At 44.9% G+C, this 23,176-nt stretch overlaps 1 protein-coding gene across 1 annotated transcript; it reads left to right on the top strand.

Annotated features, from left to right (window-relative positions):
• rnd2 (Rho family GTPase 2) lies at positions 1-22,932 on the top strand. Its single transcript, XM_079281268.1, has 5 exons — positions 1-270; positions 758-845; positions 17,689-17,798; positions 19,661-19,795; positions 21,958-22,932. Exons 1-5 carry the CDS (start codon positions 109-111, stop codon positions 22,225-22,227), a joined length of 765 nt encoding a protein of 254 aa, XP_079137394.1. The 5' UTR covers positions 1-108; the 3' UTR covers positions 22,228-22,932.
• The last annotated feature ends 244 nt before the right edge of the window (positions 22,933-23,176 follow it).

Here is a 23,176-nt window from a genome sequence, read left to right as displayed (position 1 = left end):
CCGGGGAGCTGCGCGTATAGGACACACGGAGAGCTGGACAAAGCGCACCGGGTCGGCGCATGCATTTGCTCATATTTCTTTCCTCTCTTCTGTTCTGCTGCGTCTCCAATGCTGGATGCTGGATGCAATCCATCCGCGTGTCAACAACACACCTCTGACGGACAAAACATGGACAGTCTAGGCAGCCGCTGTAAGATTGTGGTGGTCGGGGACACGCAGTGTGGGAAAACAGCACTCCTGCACGTTTTTGCCAAGGACTGCTATCCAGAGGTAGGTCTTTCAAAAGTCTGAACCAGAGTGCTTTTAATCTGAAGATACATGAGACCAGGAGTTTGTGAATGAGTGAGGAGCACTGCCATTAAAAGAATACAAATATTGAACAGTTCAACTTCAGCACTTGTTCACATCCACCTGCCGTGGAGCCGTAATGAATGACTGCAATAGTCCTGTAATAGTCCTATAATGTCTAAACGGACTTTTATTGTCTCTGCAGTGCTCCCCATAAAACTTTAAGGCGTTGTCTTCATCTGTTTTATTATTTATAAAATAAAGTATCGAACTCGCTTCACTGTTAAATGTGTCTGCCATTATTTTAATAATCTGCTGCATCATTTCAAATATGATATTTTTTTTTCTTCCCCCCCCCCCCCCCCCCCCCCCCTCCACCAGTCTACTCTTCTGAAGCCTGTGGCTGTGTATACACACGTTTATCTTGTCCGTCTTAATTGGATAACGAAAATAAATCTCTTATTTTCAGAACTACGTGCCTACGGTGTTTGAAAACTACACAGCCAGCTTTGAGATCGACAAGCACCGGATTGAGCTGAATATGTGGGACACGTCAGGTAAGACAATTTCATCTCTTTGTCAGCACCGTCTCTTAATAAAGGCTGACATCAAGTCAATCCACTCCCAGCCCTGCCGTGGTGCCCGTCCCTCGCTGCGACCGTGGGAGGATTGCCTCCAACGCCCCTCTGCAACTTTCCCAGCAGTCATCTCCATGACAAATGGCTTTGGCCTTGCCACCTTGAGAAGGATGGATTTTGCTTTTAGAGTCTTCATCTATATCTGCTATTTATGATTCTTGTCTTTGCTTGAAACTTTGGTGCCAGCCATGTGTCTCTTGCGTTCCTTCATGTGCTGTCCGCTGTGTGTGGCTGGCTTTTCCCATGCTCTGACCGGGGTCAGGCGGCTGTTGAAAGGGATGCGGGTGCGGATAATTGAGACAGGATGTGCCTGAAGGGACCAGTAACTGCCCTATAACTGTTAACGTGCAAAGACGCGTTGGTTTGCCGACATATCGGCCAGATATTGCTATTTGTGTTTGGGTGAGTTTCCTTCTTTGCCACATTGTCAACTTTGATATTAAGTTTTATTTCCTTTAAAATGTTGTTAAAGAATCGTGAATGTAAAGAGTCGTGTTTGCAGAGTTTACACAGCGGGCCTCATATTCCCGTCACCCTAAAATGATTGAATTTAAGAACTTTCTTTTCCAGATTCATTAATCAAGGTTTCAACTGGAAGGTTTAGTGACTTGTGATTTTGCGAATATTGATTGAGGAGCTTTTTCCAGCCTGAATAAAATTCAGTCACGTGAATGACTTTCCCATGTGATCGGCCTTTATTTGCTTCTCGCTCAGGAAGTCGTTTTGGCCACCACGCTGCCATGAAATCAGTGAGACTCCTGCACAGGGAAAAAGCCATGGTCTACTTTCATCCCGGTCTTGTCAGCATGAATGGATGAACTGCTCTGAGCTACCCTGAGATCTGCGTCTCAGGCTAGAGGCTCTTGTCAGCTCTCTGACCAGCGACATGGCTGGCCAGTCACAGGACTGAATGTAGGATCTTCCCAGGGGGATTTCCTTCTTTTACCATAAACATTCCCAAACATAAAACAAAAAACGATCCTCCAGGAGAGATGATGGGAGTATTTTTATGTTAGACGGCCAGTCGGTGAAAGAATGTTGTTTTTCCTTGGACCCCGTGTCGACCCGGGGAGTTAATCAGCTTGAGCCTGTCAGTCAGGGGTCGGGGTCCTCTGGGGCCCGGGGCAACAACTTAGAAGAGTTCCTTATCTCTGGGCTGTAGGAGCCTAATGATGTAGTGGGAGTATTGTGCTTCTGTCCATCTTAAAACCCTAAACCACCTTTGGCAGTGTTCGTCTTTAATCTTCAGTCAGGAGCCGCCCACCCCACAACAAACACGACGTCACCCAACCCACTGGGCAAATGTGTGTGAGTTTGGTATGTACGCGTGCTTCTGTGTTCAGAGGTCCTTATGTGGTATGCCATTTTCCACCGATTCACATCAAACACAGATGTTGATATTTTCTCTCAACAAGAAAAATAATTGGCTCACACATAGATGAGAGAAGCTTTCATCTGAAGAAAATAGCATATCTCCCATCGCTTTTGGATTCAGATTAGTTAATTGCCCCTCTCCTGCCCTTTTCTAGCTTTGTTTTGATTATTTATCTCCTGTACATTAGCAGCAGCACCACCAGCTCAGTGCCCAGGCTCTCAGGCACGGTCGCACCATCATTTAGAGCCAAATCAATGTATTTCAATGCAATCGCTGAAATCAGTGGATTTACTGGCGGAGGGGAGGTAAATGTGTGACATGCTTTGGCTCAGAGTTAAACGTCGGTAATCTTTGACCTGTTTTACTCTGTGGGCCTCTTGCGAGCCGTCAGACAGTGCTGACCTATGAGGGAACCAAAGGGGGTCCAAAATGGAGGAACCTGTCCCTGCTGTTGAGTGCCAATAGAGCTTTCCTTCGTCGCAACATCAACCCAGCCACATCATCACCAAGCTGTCAGTGCCTGCTATTTTGAGAAGAAATGAATTGTGCTCTCCCACTTTCAGGTGGCTGCAGTCTACAGTACAATATATATTTATATATTCTTTTTTTTTTACCACCAAGCTTTCAGCCCCTTCACACAAAGTATTGTCTCCCTTATAATTGTGGGTGAAGTCTGCGTGCTGCGGTCTGGCTCCGTTCACAAAGCAATATCGATCGCTGTCCGAGGCATGGCTATTCAAACAGCTTGTGTCTCGGCTGGTTCACATTTCTCCGGTATCGGTAGATGTGCATCGCCTCGAAAACAAAAATTTTCCCAGCACTCGTTGCCAATGATTATGTTGGTCTCATCAAACCGGTTCTTCCACAAGAACTAGTCCTTGCAGGATGTTTGAGAACAGCGGTGAGGTGTTTATCTAATCGAGGTCATTACCGAGCATGAATCTGTATGTCTGTGCATGTGTGTGTGTGTGTGTGTTTGTGTTGCTGTTCTAAATGAATGGGTATTTTAAGAAGCATTACACAGAAACAGGGAGGTCTTATGGCTTCTGGGAACCAGAGGGCAACTTTCCGCTGTGTTTTGTATTCTGGCCTGTTAGTCAGCTCCAGACCATCTGCAGAATTAAGTCAATTAGAAAGCAAAAAAAACAAACTGTGTCTGTGTATGACTGTGCAGGCAGCAGCCACACAGTGATCGATCGTCTGTTTCACCATTGCATGCATCTGTATCTTAAAGGACTTTTAAAGCAGCCCAAGCTGCTAAGTGGTCAAAATGTAAATGTGGCTTGGTGATAACTTGTCTGAGAGCCATTAGTGATTACTGTCGACGCTCATGGGGCCTATTGGTAGTCAGCCAGTCAGGGTTTTTATGCCTGAGGCATTAATACACTCTTCCTCTCTTCCCAATATGGTAAGGGTGCCTGGGAAAGATTCCCTCTAGCTGTTTCTTACAAGACAAAGTCATGACAGCCCGGGTTTCCCCCAAACTTCCTGCAGTACAGCAGTAGACTCATGTCTCTTTCTGCACTCCCCCCCCCCCCCTTCTGCCTCTCTAATGCCTGACCTGATTCTCACATGTACACTGGAACTCTTACTTTCTGTTTAGTCATGCGGGAATGTTGTTTTGTCAAGTGGCTATCCACAGGAATCTTGTTTTGCTTCCTTCTTTTGCTGAAATCTTTGCTGCTAATCGCTCTCGCTGTGGTGCTTTTTCCACTGTACTTCCCAGAGATCGCTCGTCGTTCAAACCACGTGTCCCTCGCTCTTAACCCGAAATGTTCTGTCAATGAAATTTGGGTTTCTGTTATGGTGCTTTGAATGATCAGTGATGTTCGCTGTAGTTTCCCCCTTTTCTTTCCCCCAAAGTGCTGCTGCTGGGAACATGAAACGCATCACTTGCTGTGCAGTGGAGGAGTTTTCCTGCAATAGACCTGCCTGACACGGGGTGGTCTCAACAACAAATATAAAAGCTTTCATAAACTGCCTACAGTTTGACGCACTATTGTGCTGCACAGAGAGCAGAAAAAAAACATTTATTTACCTGAAAGTGTCACAAATTGTAAGACATTCTAAAATAAAATGACCACATTCACATAGGTTTCACAGCCACTTTCCTATATTGCGTCTTCCTCCGTTAAAGTCACGTCTGATGTTTTATTTTCGGCTCATTTCTCTCGACAAAGCTGTCTCGACTTTCCACAGTCAGAGGTGTGATTGTTTCGACTTGAGCGACGATAACAAAACACTGCGAGTGTGCAACACCACTCCCAGCGCCAGCGCTCACTCAGAGTCACAGTCTGGCTGTCTCCGTCCTCTCATACCGACTTTACAACATTCCTGGTGTCTTCTTTGCTGTTTAAACCCCACATTCTCAGCGCACTGGACCAGTAGGGCATTCAGAGGCCTGTAAAACACGCTGGGTTCAGCGGGCTTTTCTATTCTTCAACACTTTACGCTTTATTAATCTTTAATAGAGAATGAGTGAACTGCAGCCACAACTCAGGGCGTAACTACTTTCAACAGGCAGCTCTTTGCCCTCAAGGCCACAGCTCACTGGAGCCAGAGGATGCTCAGAAAGTGCTGTCTGACCTGAGCAGCGACTACGCTGAACGCAGGAGATGACATGATTTGCTCCGGGCTCTTACGGTTGGTCCGTTTGGCCTTTTTTTGTATCACAACTGTAATGTTAGACTCAGCGTTAAATAATTAAAAACCAACATTTCGTTCTCTTTATCCTGAATTTGCAATTGGAGAATGAAATTATGTTTAGGTGGTTGCAACTCACTGGTAAGGGAGCTGTTTATTTCACCACAGACAGCAAATAGACCTTTTGTTTATTTTTGTCTTCATCCTGAAGGGAGGATGATGACATCCTTTCAACTGCCGACTGAGTTGTTTCTAGTCTCGGCCCAACCAGCCCAGGGCAATAACGGAACGAAACCTGTTTTGATGATGCATAGCAGGCTAGAAGGCACTCCCCTGCACCGGGGGAGAACGGCTGCATGACATTTTTGGGTAATAAGTAAACAGATGATAGTGCAAGCTGTTGAAATACTGTAACTTAAAGAAATAAAAAAAAACACATTTGAGAAATTTAGAAAAACTGTCCTTATCCAAAATGTTGGGTAATTTGCTTCTTTTTTTTTTCTGTGAACATAATTTCAAAGATCCAAACATACTCAGTTTACAATAATATGAAAAATAAAGAAACATCAGATCCTCACATTTGAGAAGATGACTTAAATTACTTAATTAATGAATCAATTAAACATTTTTATCAGATTTCTTAATTTACTAATTGATTAATGGATTATCAAATCAACAAGTTCCTACAGTTCTAATGTAGTTGTTTATACAGTTATTGTGCCACCATTACATTGTCACAGTAATATATTGTAAAGCCTCTTTGATGAAGAAGTTGCTGCCCGGCTCAAAGTGCAGACTCACAGAGCCACTAGCATGGCTGTAGACTCTGACTCTTGTTGAAGCATGAGAATTCATGTCAGGTGTAACATTTTGTATCGTGTTTGCGAAAAGATCACAATGTACACATTTAATAGAAGTTTCCCTTTTCAATTTGGTGGCTGAGTGAGCACAGAGGACGGTGAGTTATAATGTTCTTCGACTTGTGACTGCCGTGTTGGATTTGGAGAGGTTGGAAATAAATTTGGGCGTTTTTGGTGCAGGTCGCCACTCTCAAAGACAGTTACTGGTAACTGGTACAGTTACTATTTTTGGACAGAGGGGGTACAGTTCTGTTCCTGGGGCCTGGTGAGCTTGACAGAAAAACCACAGAGAATATATTCTGGCTCCTCCATGACTCTCATCCCCCTGGTTTGGGATGAGCCTGCAGCCTCTCTGGCAGCCTGCAGCTGATAATCCCGGGGATTTCAGTTAATAGTTGGAGCCCACAAAGACGTTTTGCATATTAGAAACTAAACAGCAAGAGCTGCGTGTGGTGAAGTGGACTTGCCGTCTTTGAGTGTCACAGTACTGTAAATTCTACACACTACCTCACATTTCATAGCCAAGGATTTTAGTGACTTCTGAACGGATCCCTCCCATGATCAGGAATAATGAGCATGGCTAATACATGCAACTAAATACATTTAAACTTCAAATAAGAAGAGAAATGTAAATGCAGTGAGCATTTGCTTTACGTTAACTGCCACTATGTGGCTGTTAAGTGCCTTAGATGTCAAGGTTTTCCATTAGACAATAACTAAAATGTATTTTACAGCTCACACAATTTGCTCCATATCACATGAATGCATATCACTAAAATGGCACTGACAGAAATACCTCATATTATAGCTTAGGCAAATTATTTGGGCATTACATGAACAAATCCCCTCTGTGTTGTTGACATTCCCTTCTTCTCCTCTTTGTGAATAGTCTCCAGCTCTAAATGTCTTGAATAATGATGGTCTCATGCACAGTGGTGCACTTCATTGCACCCTGACTCTCCGAGTGGGTTTGTGTGACGGAAACTCTGGAGTACAGCCAGTCGTCCTGGCTGCTGGGCTCGAAGTCCTGGTTCTTGAGCAGGCAAGCAGCTGTGCTCCATCCCACTACGTGAATCATATTCATAGACGATTACACAAATGGTCAACGAGCTGAAGAGGAACTGGCTGCGCGGTTGTTACAGTAGCTAAGAGAAGGGAGCTGGAACAGCAGGATTGTTGATGTGCAGGAGAGCGTAAAGTAACTTCTCTGGCGGTAGATTGTCAGTTATCTTTTCCTCTGTGATATTTAGTTATCCTCCCATCTTTCTTTTTCCTCGTCGGTGTTAAGGCGGCTTCTGAAGGCGTCCGGGTCACCAGCAGTCAGGGGCCGTGTTAAGCAGTAAGGGGTGGGCAGAAGTGCTCCATGAAAGCCAGCCAGCTTCACTGACAGGAACACACAGGCTGTAATTACCACACAGAATATCTGCTCTCCTCGGTGACACTGTGGAACACACACTCGCACAGACACCTCTACTCACACACGGAAGTGCAGCCTGCCACCTGCACCACACAGGCTTGTACCCATTCCTTTGCTCGCTTTTACACGCAAACGTCCCGAGCATCCCACATGTCCTCCCGCCCACAAACAATAAAACAAGCACTTCTTAGAGGCCCCCCCAGAGGAGACCGCCTCCCGTCCCTTCTGATCTCTCATCTCCACCAGAGGAGCCTGTAAATGTGACCATGGACTTATGAGCTGAGAGCCACCACACATTCCTTCACCACATCTCAGCCCCCATGCACTGTCAGCGTAATGCTGCGCACCAGCCAAAAGTGTATAATCTGCTTAAATAGCATGTCTTCTGCTGAACTGTGCTGCACTCTGCAGATAGGCCGTATATGGCTTTTGGCTTTTAATTACCTAATGTGCCAATGGAAAAAAACATAGAAAGTGGGAATGAACATTAAATGGGCAGAATTAAAATGAGTCTTTTGGTACGTGGTGAAGAAAAGAAGTGCAATTAAGGCTTTTGATGGGCTCACACTGCTGTCTGACACCTTGCCATGCCGTGCTACTAACAGAAGAGAATGACACTGTATGATGACAGACTGGGAGAATAAAAGGATAAAATAAAGATAAGAAACTGATTTGTTGCCAAGCGTTTAAGGCAACAACAATACAAAAGGTCGGATATGAGAATAAATTGTAACTAATAGTCGGGAAGATCAATTACATTCGATTATTGGAGTCATGCATATGTGTGAGTGCATGTTTACAAGCGTGTGGTCATGTGCGTGATCGAATGGGTTTGTGTATGGGAATTCCAGCAGCTCTGACCCTGGGACCTCTCCTATTGTTTCTCAGCTGAGGCCAGAGGCGTAATGAGGACTGATCCGGGGTGCTGGGGTGGGAGCCGGGAGACAATAAGCCTGGAAAGCGCAGCAGCTGCTTCGCCCAATAGGCAAAGAGATTGGGCGAGTGAGGGGTTGAAGCGAGTAAAAAGCATGAGGGGGGGGGGGGGGGGTGCCCTTTGAGCATATTATAAGAGCAGCAAGTGTTCACTAGATTGAAAACTGCGGAAGGGGACAGAAGGGGTAGACAGAAGGAGAAGTGTACATCTGTGCTTTTCCCACCCCAGCCCACCTCCCCACCCTCCGAGGCTTTTTGTCGTGAGGAAGGTTGGTTGGTGGCACCCTTGGGACCTGACCCACTGTGGTCCTCGGGGACGCCGACACACAAACGCCAACTGTGTCACACTTTTAAACCAATGCAGCGCTCTTGTTCCATGCTAAACACACAGCTACATATGGCGATATAAGAAGGCCTGTAGGGGACTTAATGCAGTGCTTTTGTCTATTGTGTTAAGAGATGGAGGAAACGCTTTAATCGTGCAACCTCTGTCGCCATTGACCTGAAGTAACATGATCTACGGCACGATGCAAAGGACATTGACAGGGTAGGATGTTATAGATCCTAAATGTAGTCACTTCAAAAGGCACATGGACTTGACCATACAAACTGGGAGCTTCTTAGGTTTGATGAGGAATAACTGACTACATACGAAGAGACACCAGTTTGATGCTGCTATTTGTGATATTCTTCTATGCTTTACATAAATAAAGTGCAAGTACAAGACTATCCAGCATTCAAGCCTCTCTGTGCTTTACTTATGTTATATAGTAAAGAGGTTCATGCACAAAGTGGCCAATGAGCCAGGACAATATCATTTGCCCTAATAGATATCCAAAGAGAAACAAACCTCTTCTTTCTAAATGAATAAAAACACAACAAATGATACATTTATTTAAAAAACATTCAATTTGGTGAGTGAACTTTGGTGCTTGCTTCTATTTAGACATTGCTAGTTTTGCAGTGATACTTAATTATACTTGATAGATATTATATAGGTGTCATAACGTGGTTCAGATTGAATTGCATGTGTAACACAAGGAACACAATTTTCAGCAATGTCTGCGTCACTCGCCCAGCACTGTTCATGTGTTGACTTCAACAAGAGAAGAGACACAAACTATTGCTCGAAACCAGGCAACAGTAGCAATCGTTAATGCCTTTCCAGGCAGACAGGAAACCTAAAAGGCAAATGGAGCCCTGTGTGTTTTCTCCCGGTCCACTCCCTCTACCGAGCGCAACAGAACCCGATGCAGCGGCAGCTTTGATCAGCCCACTTCAAAACAGCCACGCTGACTGGTTCTACTGTCCCCCCCCCCCCGGGAGCAAAACCCTCTCCGCATCCGTCTGCAACCCATCCGAGCGTAAGGGGATACAGGGAGGGAGGCCGTCTTTCACTTCCATCCTCCACTCCCCACCTGCACCCCGCTCACACACATTCAACAGATCCCATCATTTATGGATGACTTTATTTATAAACAAGACGCGATGCGCTCTCTTTCTCGCTCCTGCTGCTTTTGTGGAAGTGAAATTGCACTTGAAGTAGGGCCACGTCTCCCTGGCGGTCTCCCTGGGGAGTTTCAGAGTGGGCTTGGGGATAGATAGCGCCATGATCGGGATGAGTTTGGATGGAGGAAGTGGAGTCGATGGAGCAGAGGACGTCCTTTTCCACTCGCAAGCTATTCTTTCATATGCCGCCTGAATATTCTCACATCTTCTTTCGTATCAGACAGATAGCCGTGGACAGAGAAGCTTCCGTCAGTGTTATTACAAGTTTTAATGAAAATCCTGAGATTGAAAGATGTGTAGGAGTGGAAATAAAGAATGTGATCGTGGCTGTTTTACACGTGAAAAGGAACAGAAGGCGATGTGGAGTGATGGTAGTATTTGAGGAGGGCTGGTAGCTTTTCAGAGCAGAATTCATTGTGCCATGGAAATCACCAATACTAGGTCAAATAATTAGAGTGGGTGTCTAATGTTGACAGTACACTCCAAACATCATTGCATGAACCCGAATACTGTTGAAAATGGTGTTGTATAACCAATATTCAAGGCAGCCTGAGGTTTTTTCCTTCAACTATTCGTATTCATCCAAATGGAGGCACTGAGCTGCCGGCTTGGTGAACCTCCGGCATTACACTTTTAGACAAACATTGTCCCATGCATCAGTTTCAAACTTTGATTAATTGAAGGTTGACTATAGTGCAACTCCCTGTTGCAATGTTTGATTTGAATTCAACTGATCAACTTTCAAGGAGTTAAGCTGGAAATTCATACTAGCCTGCTTTCTTTGAAAAAAAAAAATATATATCTGAAATCTTCTGCTTTTAAATGTTCAAGTTGAGCAACGAGACAAAAACAAATCCAGCAAGAAGACTTGTGTTGGGGATATCAGAACCAGCTGGGGTCCAACACTGAGCGGTGAAAGAAGTTGTGCAAAGAACAAATAATCTTCAAGTCAGCATATGGAGTGCTTTAACTGCCGTTTGTCTGTTTGTTTTTTCATCAAACTGTGTCATTAGATGGATCTTGTCCAAACAGTCTGCTTTGACGAGAGTCAAAGGTTCTGGTGTGAGAGGCGCAGAGCTTGAGGAAACACATGAAGACAGGTACTGCGTGTGCTCACTGCCAGCAGTTGTTCCCAGCTGCTCGGCTTCCTCACACAGACAAAAACTGTGAATTGTAACATCTAAACACATGAACATCTCCAAGGAATTAAGTGCCACAGAGGGGGGGGGGGGGGGGGCACCAACATAGACTGTCACACCAGATCTCATCATGTCACACTTCGAAAGGGAAAATCAAAGCAGAGACATGATTGTTTTGTTTTTTTAAACGGAGACTGGGCATGTATAGATGGACAGAAGGAGTGAGCGACAAAATAAGTGTAGTGATCTTTAAAAGCGAAGCGCAGCATGAACCAGAGCCTTAGACAGGACACAGAGATCAAACAACAGGCGATGAAATTCAAAGCGGTTTCTACTGTGGAATGAGAGTGTGTGTGTGTGTCTGTGATTATAAAAGAGGAGCTGGGGGTGTGGAGAAACTGAAAGCGGACACACTAGTCCATCTCCATACCCCTGAGGCTGAGCAGGAGACAGACAGTAATGCCGCTCTGTCCCTTCTTGCCTGTGCTGTCAGCGCTGTGGCTGGCCCAGCTTTTCAACGACAGACCCGGGCATTGACTCCTCGGCAGCACGGCTCAGAGCTGATGCGTGGAAAAGGTGCTCGATGCCCTTCAAAGGCTGCACTTCTTCCACAGGGAAAGCACAGGGAGCTTTGATCAATATCCCCTGTGTGGAGGCTGCAGACATGGGAGGTTAATGGCCATTTAACCCGGTGTCACCTCTACTGGCCTGGCTGTGTGCTAATGCCTTTGAAAAACGTGACACAGCCATCTCTATTACAGATCAACAGATTTATATATGTGTGTGTGTGTGTGTGTGTGTGTGTGTGTGTGTGTGTGTGTGTGTGTGTGTGTGTGTGTGTGTGTGTGTGTGTGTGTGTTTTGTACACGTGTATGGCCTATATGTCAGACTGCATGCGCAACCAAAGATAAAAGCCCCAGTCTAGAGTCCAGGCCAGCTGAGGTTGCTTCATTACAGGCTTTTTAATGGTTTGTTTCACTGGATTGAGTTGATTTTTTGCTCAGATTCACTGCCCCAATCGGCTGCAGGCCGTGGCACATAGTGATGTCTGTGTTGCTTCTACATATTGCACAGAATCTGGCAAACATTTCATGTGATCTGAAAATGCAATATCACCTCCTAGGTTCAGTATTTCTGAAATCTAGTCTTTATATCATTGATGGCCATTTGAAAATGACATCACAGGAGGAGGAAGTATACAGTCCATCCGCTCTGCTATTATGTACCAGGAAGAACATCGTACAATGGAATCGTTTATTTGAGAGACTTCACTTCACAAGAAATAACAAATGAATTAAGAATGAGTGGATCCAACAAGAAACTGGAACTCTGAAATCCATTTTAATCTCCTGTTGAGATTCTATTCTGTGTTACACATCTCAGGATTAATTTAGTTATGCAGTAATTAATAAGAAGGTTTGACCTGGACGTAATACAATTATATTTTAACCCCCCTATCTATGACTAACCCACTATGACTAAAATAGATCCCTAAATGTAAAAGGACCAAAATAGTGGTTTTGCATGTTTTTACCAATTTAGAGAGGCACTCCAACGATTTAGTATTACACATCCATAAAGAAGTAGGACACAGCAGATTTAAAAAAAGAATGATTCAAAATCAAAACAATAGTGGGCAAGATATCATGACTTTTAGTCCATGGTATGAGCCAAGCTTCGAAAACGCTGGATCCTACATTTCCCATAATGCTACTCAATAGTGTCCTTCATTAGACTTTACCTGCCAAAACACTAATGAGAACAGCATCCCTTTCATTTTCTACTTTTCTATTGATTAATTTATTGTATATTAATTAACAGACACTTTAATCATGCTTGAGTTGTGTAATACATCACAGTGAATCTCAAGTCTGCTTTAATATTTATCACATTCGTGAACATTTAACACTGACCAAAATGAAGGCAGATCTTTATCTTCATTGCGACAGATTACACAACTCAAAAACACATTTCAAGAGTCTTCTAATTGATTTCCATATCATGCGCAAATGAATGGAAATCAATGGTTAACCTGGAACGGCATTAAAATGATGGACAGAACTCTGAAACGGTAGAGCCGGCATTTGAAAACTCCATGCTAATGTGAAATTGAGTTTCAAATTTTTTTGAAGTCCCCTTCTTATAGAAGCACTAGTTTTATGCCAATCTTCCCGGTAGGTATTTTCCATCTGGAGTGCGAGTTTACAATTCCTGCCATGTGAATAAGGTCAGTGGCACCATATGCGGTACACTGTATTGGATTCCGGACGTGGGACTGTAAAAGAAAGTTTTGTGCAGGCTTACATTCACACAAGAAAACACGCCGTCTTGAGCAGCAGATGGGTACACTGGGTCAAAGTAACTTCACCTCCTCTCAAAGGGTGCCTTGGCAGCCGTCTCCTTTTTATATGAGAGTACGCACCCTGATTGAGGAGCAACCATAACAGTGCACAACACAGAGCGAACCTTCAGCAATGAAAAGTCTGCTCAACCTTTTAAAAAGGATGGAGCGCCAACCCTCTTCTCCTGCTTTTAGTCACCTCTAATCAATGCACCGGAGTCAGTGGCCTCCACGATCCCCTCCGCTCTCCTGCTCGCTTCCTCCTTACTTCCTTTCAAGGCCTCACAATGAAGCCATTTGCATCCCTCCGGGTTGCTACGATACACGGTTACCCCAACTTGAAATGTTTTTGCCTTTGCTTTGAAGGTGCATTTCAAGAGGAAAACAGCTGCAGGAAAAGAATAAAGACGGCGGGTATGTGCCATTGAATGAGCTGCGTTTCTACGGTTTCGGCTAACTCAGTCACACTAACTGCTGTCGTTTATTTGTCTACATTTGAGAGGGTGTTTGTTGCCTTATACCCTGCCTTTGTCTGTGTGCATGGGTGTTTTGTTTCTTTCAGAATGTCTATGTGGCCTAATGAGCTGCTGTTGACTCCCTGCCATATGTGCATAAACACATCAGAGCCGCGAGGAAAAGACTGTTCTTTTCCCCTCGCTCATCATGGTTTGCGTTTTAGCTGTGTATGCAACGAGCACGCAACAGACGCAGAAAATCCCTGCTGTGATGGTACAGATTAATGCACTGATGACTGGAAGGCTTTGTTAGATGTTAATGCGCACTCAATTTCACAGGTTTTCTAAAGAATCTTCTCCATCTAAATGCATCATTTGTGTTTTATTGTTCCGTTTATTTCATCGTCTGTCCTCATAAAACAGAAATTCTCAGGGAGGAGGGTTTGAATGAGCAGACAGAGCGCTGTCCTGTTTCAGACAGACTGTCCCTATGCGTCAGGGGACAGTAGGCCTAAATGAAGTCAAACCACAAACCCTCGATCACTGTACATTAGCGTTCCTGTCCGCCTCAACATCTGCTGGGATATTCAGGCCTTTGATGAAGCTCGACTGACGGCTACTGAGGAACGCTGTCCTCTCACCTCTGTCACCTCGGCAGAGCCTCCTGCATGGCGCCGCAGCGAGGCTTAGCGCTAATTAGCCCCGTGGAAATAAAGACAGAAATCCACTTTCCACTTTGGGAGATCGCCGGTGCTAAATCAGGCTAATGCTAATGCTCGAGTAGGTTTTGTGAGGGGTGGTTTATGCCCGTCCTTGGCACGACGTAGCAGGGCCCCACTCCTCGTCAGGCGTGATATTTTTTAGTGGTTTCTGCCAGGCTGTGCTCCCCCCCCTCGCCCTCCTGCTCCATCCATCTCATCCTGCTCCGTCTGAAATTCAATTGACCTTTTGTTCTACCTCACAGTGAATGGGCACAGGCCAGTCTCACCAATAGCCAACCCAGAGCTCTCATACCTCTTTATTTGATCTGTCCTGCCGAGTCCAGTGCTTTGATTACCTACCCAAACACCCACTGCACAGCCCCTCTCCTCCCCTCATCTACAGCTACATCCTCTTTTATCTCTGATCATGTCTATTCGCTAGAAGGCGTACAAGTGCCTTTCAGGCGGTGGAGGCGATATATTTTACAATCGGGATAAAACTGTTTTTTCCCCCTTTCTCCTCATGTTGTTGATCGTTATGGTGATCGGCTTTTATTTGTGCCTGCTCGGCTTGTTTTAAACGCAGCCCTTTTCTCCTCTCCCTGAGAGGACTTTTCTTTCTGCCTTTGCAAACGTGCTGAGGTAGCTTTCTTGTCACTCAAGGCAGAAGAGCTCAGAAGTGCTGCGCTGTGACGAGGTCTGTCGTGACCGCGACCTGCCTATCATTCTGATCGACAAATTGATCCCGGAGGCCTCGTTCCAACCTCTAATTACATCTCAAGTCAAACAAGGACCATTGTTTCAACTGTTCTTCCCCCGACATCTCTTCCCCTTCATCTGGAGTCTGCTGTAATTCCGCGGTTGCTTCTGTCATCTCATGCTTCTGCACATGCCCTCGCCCTCGCATCAAAGCCATTAAATCTTTTCTGTCCCCTCTCCACCTCCACATGCTCTTTTCCTCCTCAGCTCTAACCTCAGTATGGTCTGCTGCATTGTGATACATACCAAAGACCAACTTCAGCAGCTACAGCACCTCATGTGTGACCACTACCAATCAGAGCTCGCTGTCGTTCAATGTGTGCTTTGCTGACTGTTCAACTTGGCATCTGTTTTATTGGGCTTTTTTTGCGAGCGTGTGTGTGTGTGCAAGTCCTGCTCTGTCAGCATTACAAAACGCTAGCAATCTTGTGTTACTAAGACGATGACGGGACTGTGATTTCCGGATAATGTCCTGTCAGGGGGGGGGCTAAAATTACATTCATTTTTCATTTCTTTATATTACACTGAAAATACGATTACAGTGTATGTTTAAAAAGAAAAGGAGAAACAAGATTGCTAAACGTGTTTGTATCAAAGAGCTTACAAAACTGCCATCAGGGTTTTGCTGCGTTTAAAAGGCAGCACTTAGTTTTCACCACTAGATATGCTGGGGTCTCTGTATTGTTTTCATACGGATTAATATTCACCAAGTCACAGCAACAGCGCCAGGCGGTGCAGTAATTTAGCAATGGTTGTGACACTTGAGACTGCAAGTCAAGCGATGGGGCCCTGAAACAATTGTACCCATAACCGATCTTTCGCATATCAATCACAACTAATCATTGCATTGCTTACATTGTTCTAAAAACAATGCAAATGATTGTATCATGGCAAATTTGTGTCACCAATAAAAACTAAAAAGTTTGCAAAGAGCCGTATCAGTATAATATTTCGTGCCCTGCATTTGTACAGAGAGGCTTGAAGAATGTTTACGTATGTACTGAGCAAGTTTCATGAAATGAATAGTGCACCATTATATAACAGCATACAGTTATCTTCGTACATTCATGACATACACGCCATGAACTATAGTGTGATAGGCTGACTGCAGAGGGTGGGGTTATGCATATGCCACAATAACGGGAGAGAAGAAGACTGCAAGCAAACATCAAGAATGCAGATTTCATGCCATTTTCTTTTTTTAAAAGTCTTTAAAGATTTGAAAGGCATTCAGAATTGTTGTTCGCCCTTGATGGCAAAGTGCATTTTGGTGAGAAACAGAATGTAAACAAAAAAAATAGTTTCTCTTACTTGGAGTCACAAAACACATCAATCTTTAATGTGCAGGCTGTTGCATTGTTCTCAGGTCATCATGGGACAGCCGGCTGAAGAACTGGGTCTGCGGGCCGCATGCAGCTCTTCTCATTAATCATTAACAAAGAGAACATAGTGATGCTAAAACAGGCTGTAGCGCTGTTGTGCAGACTCCATTCACCCCGCCAGACAAAGTCTCACAGCTCTTTTATACAAGCTGGCTGCCTATTGTGTCGGATCTGGTATGAGCATGTTAACAGCAACTATAAAGATAATCCATAATTATCACACTCAGTTGGCGTGGCCTTAAGAGATTAAATGTAATATCAGAGTTGGTTTAGTGTGCGACATTCAACAGGAAGTGATTCACAGCTCTATGCACATTTCTTGCAGTTGTAAAGGTAAAATGTGGCGATTTGTCCCCAAACATGGGAGTTTTCGTGACGCTAAACTTAATGCAGCCAGGGTGCTGCTGTTGCTATCGAAATGTAAGAGTTCAGTTTCGTACCAATTCCCAGGGGAGGCAGGCGGGAGGGAGGCCCACAGCCACAGAGAGAGAGAGCCCAGATATTTTTACAAGCCTCCTAATGAGAGCTGTAGGAGAGCAGGACCCGTGGAACCGAGCGACTTGCGAAAGTACAGCGGCACCACGCCGCCTTCTAATTTGATCAAGGTACAGAAATGAAAAGAGAGCGTGGGGAAAGGCATACGAGTGCATGCGAATCTCCAGTCAGAAATAAGTTTTGGATTTTAAAACACGGACCATTTGCAAGAGACACAGGAAAAGGGTTGAGTCAACAAAATGAAGAGGTTCAACCTTTAGTTTGGCCTTTGTGCTGGCATTCGCTGCTGTTTCAAGGTGATTATGGATTGTGTGCACAAGTCCTCCGGTCTTCAACGCACTATAATTCACTTTTGAGTGTGTGTGTGTGTGCTTGTCTGCGTAACCCCATCGACATTCCTCATGAAGCACTCTGATGAAGGGAGGCCACAGCTGTGTGGAAGCCCAAGAGACAAAGATACTGAAATATGTGCACACAACTGTTAAGCTCGAGACTCATTTGCGTCTGCAGAGTGCATTCAAGATGCAGCATATCCATGTTTAGGTCACAGCCTCTGCTTTAACGAGCTCTTCATGTATTATTGACCTTTAGATCACCTTCCAGGAGTATGCAGTATGTTTCTGATAGGCAGAATAAGCCGTATGGCTGGGATGAAGAACCTCATGGGGTTTAATTCAGGTTAAAAACAAGTACACACAGGAATTCCTCAGAAAACACCGTGACCTTATGCCATATGTTATTGTGTTTCCACAGGTTCCTCTTATTACGATAATGTGAGGCCGCTGGCGTATCCCGACTCAGATGCAGTTCTCGTCTGTTTCGACATCAGCCGCCCAGAGACTTTGGACAGTGTCATAAAGAAGGTCAGTGGTTTTTTTTTCTTTCATCGACTCCTCTCAACACTTTGGATCAGCATTTAATATCTGCTGTGACACCGGAGAACCAACCGGAAACAAAAAAAAAATCTGTTTCTCCCGATCAGCATCTTGTTCCCACTCAGCAGCAGCAGCTTGCATTTCCATGGCTCAACAATAGAGCAAATCAGCACAGAGGTTAGAGCCTCCCGCTCCGTTATCTCATTAAAACGTCCATGGACACTTGACCCTTGGGCCTCTGAGGAACGGAAGGTCAGAGTGAAGAATGAAAGGAGAGGCTTTGCATCCGAGTGGCTGCGAGAGGAATATCACCTATACGCAAATTTGCCACATCAGCCATATCAAAGAGGAGCTGTTGCAGAGTCTGTTCGCGAGTACTCAAAGGGCTCTTTTGTAGGCAATCCAAAATTACATTGAAATTAAAAACCAAAGTTTTAAGCAGAAGAGTTGGCCAGATGGTGGCACTTAAAATTTGTAATGGAATCTATGGTTCAGATGTTGCGATACTGGAGTTGAGTTTGGGGTGGCGGTTAAAGTGTGATACTGGCAGGGCGAGGTTGTGGTCATGGAAGTGCTTTTACAGCCGGTGGCAATACCTATTGTATATGTAGGGACACCCAACGTAATGGCTGTGTTTGTTGTGTTGGATGGGTGTCATGTAAAATAGGCCTGTGCCTGTTAGTGGTCCCTCATCTTGAAGCCATGTGTGTGTGTTTGCCTTTGAACTGCGCTCCCTGTGGGCCAAAGACAGTTCCCACGGCTGGCCCGTTGACGTGTTTAGTGGTCTGAGGGGAGCTGCTAAAATGCCCCTTGCAGATTTCGTAGAACGAACCTTTTTTTTTTTTTTACTCACACATATCTCACAAGCCTCGGTGCTCTCTGTCAACAGGGAGAAGCAGAGCTGCCGTCAAGCTTTTTGGTTTTCCCATGTATCCCTTGGCAGGGGGTTACCATGACCCCTGACCCCTAGCTGTCGCCCTGGTAATCTCTGATACTCAGGGGCACATGGAAAACCTGTTGCACAATCACCATCCCAAATTAGACTCTTGACCTCTAGGAACAAGCAAACCAAGGTTTCTGGATGACAGCTGGGGGAGGAGAGCGGGTTAAACAATCAAAGCTTTTGATAGGGTATAATTGGTCGAATAGGGGTGGGCTTGAAAGGTCAGAGGTTGTTTTCAACATAAAGGGCAAATGGACACCCTGACATTCTGCACACGGCATGAGGAATATTTCAGAGCCGTCGGCTGCGGTCGTGTATTAACCAGCAGAGAAAAGAGACTGTTGGTTCCGTGTCAGAAGTGACATTTAAGACTGCTCAGACCTTTTCTGTACAGAAACCTGAAATACATTGACGGGTACTGGAGAAACCTGAACCACGGTGGCATGAATAAAGAGCAAGCAATGTGAAGATGTGATACATTTCAGTTTATTATCATGTGCATTTTTCACTGCTTTCTGGTATTGACCAAACAATTAAGGGGTTAACCAAGAGAATAATTGTCAATCAATAATTTACAAAAATGTTCGTTGAAGCCCTAATGTCACTATGCATTGATGCATTGATGCTTTACAGGAGTGCAACTAACCATTTCTTTTTTTCAATGAATTGATTTGCTTTTAAGTCTCAGGAATGCTGTTATCAGTAGATTCTAAAGACATTTTCATTTCTCTTTGACTCTTCAGCTGAACAATTGTCTTTTATCAAGAGAGCATTAGTCCCCATCGGGCTCAGGTGTCCAGTGTCGGACCAGCCAAAGGTCGTCACTGTATCGCAGTCGGTACGGGCAGCTCTACGCTCATGTTTGGCACAATCAGTGATGTATCTCTGTCGGTTCATGTCTCAACAGTGGCAAGGGGAGACGCAGGAGTTTTGTCCCAATGCCAAAGTGGTGCTGGTGGGCTGTAAGCTGGACATGAGGACAGACGTCGGCACCCTGAGGGAGCTCTCCAAGCAGCGCCTCATCCCCGTCACCCACGAGCAGGTGAGAACATGCCCGTGATGGATATGTGAGGAGAAAGAGGAGGGGGATGAGAAATGAGAGAAGGACTTGGATGGTGCCCTGGGGGGGGGAAAAAGACAGACTTGAAAACAACAATGGTTCTCCGGGAAAATAAATTAGAAAGCGATCCAGCGATTATATACAATTTTTCCTTCTTGGCATTGCCTCTCAGGTGAAGTCCCGCAGGAAGGGAGTGTGAAAGGGGACTCATGCAGCACAATCAACCGCAGCAGACTAAGAGCCGTGTGAAAGCCCTCGGGGATATGTTGCTGGGGTTGGCGTTTTGACTGAAAGTAGCTGACAGGCGATGCAACGTTGCTTTATGTCAAGGGCCACGGAAGAGGCACAGGCGGGTTAGTGGAGTTTATGTCGAGGGACACATTTTTCCCTGAAATGAAATATTCATGCAGATTTGGGGATTTTCAAAATGCCAGATGAATAGAAAAACAGACATTGATAAATGAGTGAGCCCTTTCATCGCATGCCGCCATGACCTCTAAGCCAAGGGGATGATAAACTGTTCTGTAAATCGGTGAATTTTAAATCAGCTTTCATCGTGTTCAATTTGTGCTCTCACGTGTTGGACATACAAAAAGCGGAGGGGCTTTTTCACCACCGCACAAAAGCCCTCAGAACAAAGGAGCCTTTTTTTCCACCGCTGTCGCAGAGCTTGCCGGAGGCTAAAAGCACGAAGCCTCCAAAAAAAAAAAAAAAACAGCAACTGAAAACAACACGACAGTTCATGTAAATAAGATACGTAAACAAAAGATGGAGTGGCAAACCACAGAGCTGATGTAAAATAGATGGGGACCATTTGTGGCCATGCCTACATTAAACTATTGTTTTGCTCCTTCTCAGTCACTGTTTTCATCCAAGGCGACTGCTGTTCGTCCCTCCAACGAGCCCAGAAAACTTGTGTCACACAGCAGAAGCTAAAGCTGTGCACAACAAACATCTTTGCTGCTCTAATCCAATAGCCTGTGTCGTTATCCTGTTGTTGATCCTAAATTGAATTCCAACACCGCTGAGGAGTCGCCGGAGAGAGCGACCATTGGGTGAACTCCAGACATTTCCGCATTAATCAGCCCAAAATCTCATCAAGCCTTTTTCCGCTTGTTACAGCAATCTCTACCTTGGCCCTCTCCAGCCGCCACCCCTGCATCTAAATCTGCCGTTCCACCAAATGAGGAATTCATTGCTTCTTATATGCGGCTCAGTGGACCGCCGCGATAGAAATCAAACCACATCCACTGGGGATGAAAAGCTCTCTGTGTTGGAGAACATGCAATGTTAGGGTCATGGGAAATGCAGTCCTGTCTCATCGGTAACAACCTTAACCTGTTTTGAGCCTACGTGACTGTGTTTTGATGTACTGTAGCGAAGAGAGAGGCAAGAGGGACTTTGGAATTAAATTTGTCCCCGATTTGATCTCAAGCAAACAATTTACGGTCTCAATTAACTGGGCATATTGTAAGATTACTCAGGGGTGAGCTCCAGTGCTGGAGGAGCTCAGTTAGAGTTTAGTCTCTTCTCTCTAAATAGCTGCATAGACCATGTCAACAGTGGCCCAGTGGGCTCTGTTCCCACTCTCTCACCACAGGCGGAGGAGTCCGAGCCTCTACATTATTCATGCCTCAGCTGGAGGAGCTGCATTTGTCTCCAGACACGTTTCGATCATTGAAATTCAGTCTCCGGATTAGATTGACATCCTTGTCTCCGATCTGCTGCCTCTTTCGGGGACATTTAGTCTTCCACAGTTGAGATATATAATGCCTGCGTATTGACAAGGTACAATGACGGATAAGGTGCGTGTTGTAAAATTGAATTTCGTTGTGAAGCGCTCTCACAACACCTTGATGTGGAGTAAACTCAAGCACAACCTCTAAACAAGAGAGAACGCATCATGGAGAAAGAAAGAAAAAAAAAGAGGCTGAAGGTTGAATACAAAACCATTGAAAGGAGAAAAAGTGTAACATAAATGTGTTGTGAAAATGTCAAGTTTTACCAGCTGAAGTTTGCTGTGGCACTGCAGATAAAATGTTGCATGTATTCTCCCCTTTTCATGTTTCCTGTTTTGAAAAACAGTCCCATAAATGAAGCTTGCCTGCTTGCTAATAGTCTCTTGCCTGTCTCCCGTGTTCCAGGGCAGCACGATAGCTCGACAGATGGGGGCAGTGGCCTACGTAGAGTGCACATCCAAGGTTTCAGAGAACAGCGTTCGCGACGTGTTCCACGTCACCACGGTGGCGTCGGTGCGGCGGCCGCACAAGCCGCAGCTAAAACGCAGCAGTTCCCGCAGAGGCCTGAAGCGAGTGTCACAGCTGCCCCTGCCACCCCTGCCGGGTCGGACTGAGCAAATAGACGAGGCCCCGACCATGAGGAAGGACCGGGCCAAGAGCTGTGTGCTCATGTAGAGACCCATCACTGTAAATATATATATGTATATACATAAACACAGAAATATAGAAACCAGAGGAAGTCTATTTATTGTTTTTTTTCCCCATTGTTGTAGTTTTTTTTTGTACTGCAGAGGAGCGACAAAAAAAAGAAACTGTGCCGTGGAATGATATGCTTTGGATATTTTTTCTTTTTTTTTGCGTGTGTGCATATATTCTAAGCTGTTTACCTATTTGTGTTTTAAAATGATGGCAAATTGGACGAACCCTCTGGATACAAGGAAGCTGTGATAGGGGAAATGCCGTCTAGTCCCGGGTATTAAAGAGGAGTTAATTTCCTGAAACTGCCCTAATAGGAGGATGGCACCGCGTGAGGGGGGGTGAAGGTGTGAGGAGGACCATGTTGAAGCGGGACGTCTGGCGGTAAAGCTTGCTGTTGTCAGAGATCGTGTTGCTCAGTGACAATGAGGCCTAGTTCTCTCGCTGTGCTGTCTGAAGTTGCTTCCTGTCACCATACTTGAGAGGAAATGTACAGTAATGCTAAAAGGGGATTGTAGTGATTAGATGAATGATGGCTCAAACCAAACATTGGGAGCTGGAAATGAGATTTCGTAACACTGAAATATTGTGACGGTGTGTGTGTGTGAGCGTTACCACCAGTGCATTTTAGAAGTCACAACATATTTGATTTTGCTCATTTAAACACAATTTTTCTCAACAACTGCAACTGTGTCAGTTTGAGTCACTGAATTTCATGCTGTTGTATCTATTTTAAAGATGTTTCTTTGTGGAAAATAAATTGGTAAAATGTTGGAGCTATTTTGTTTCCCTTTCACTCTAAAGCAACAGCTTGACTATAGCGGAAAAAGAGGATTTTGGGCTAGTTATTACTTTTTTTCATTACATGGCATCAGATGTAAATCATGTGATTTCAACAGACTAACGAACTGTCTCATGCTGCTCAAAA

This window comes from Melanostigma gelatinosum (genome assembly GCF_949748355.1).
Source record: "Melanostigma gelatinosum genome assembly, chromosome: 13".
NCBI classification, from domain to species: Eukaryota; Metazoa; Chordata; class Actinopteri; order Perciformes; family Zoarcidae; genus Melanostigma; species Melanostigma gelatinosum.
Note: the sequence above shows the minus strand (reverse complement) of the source record. Positions and strands in the feature narration are given on the sequence as shown.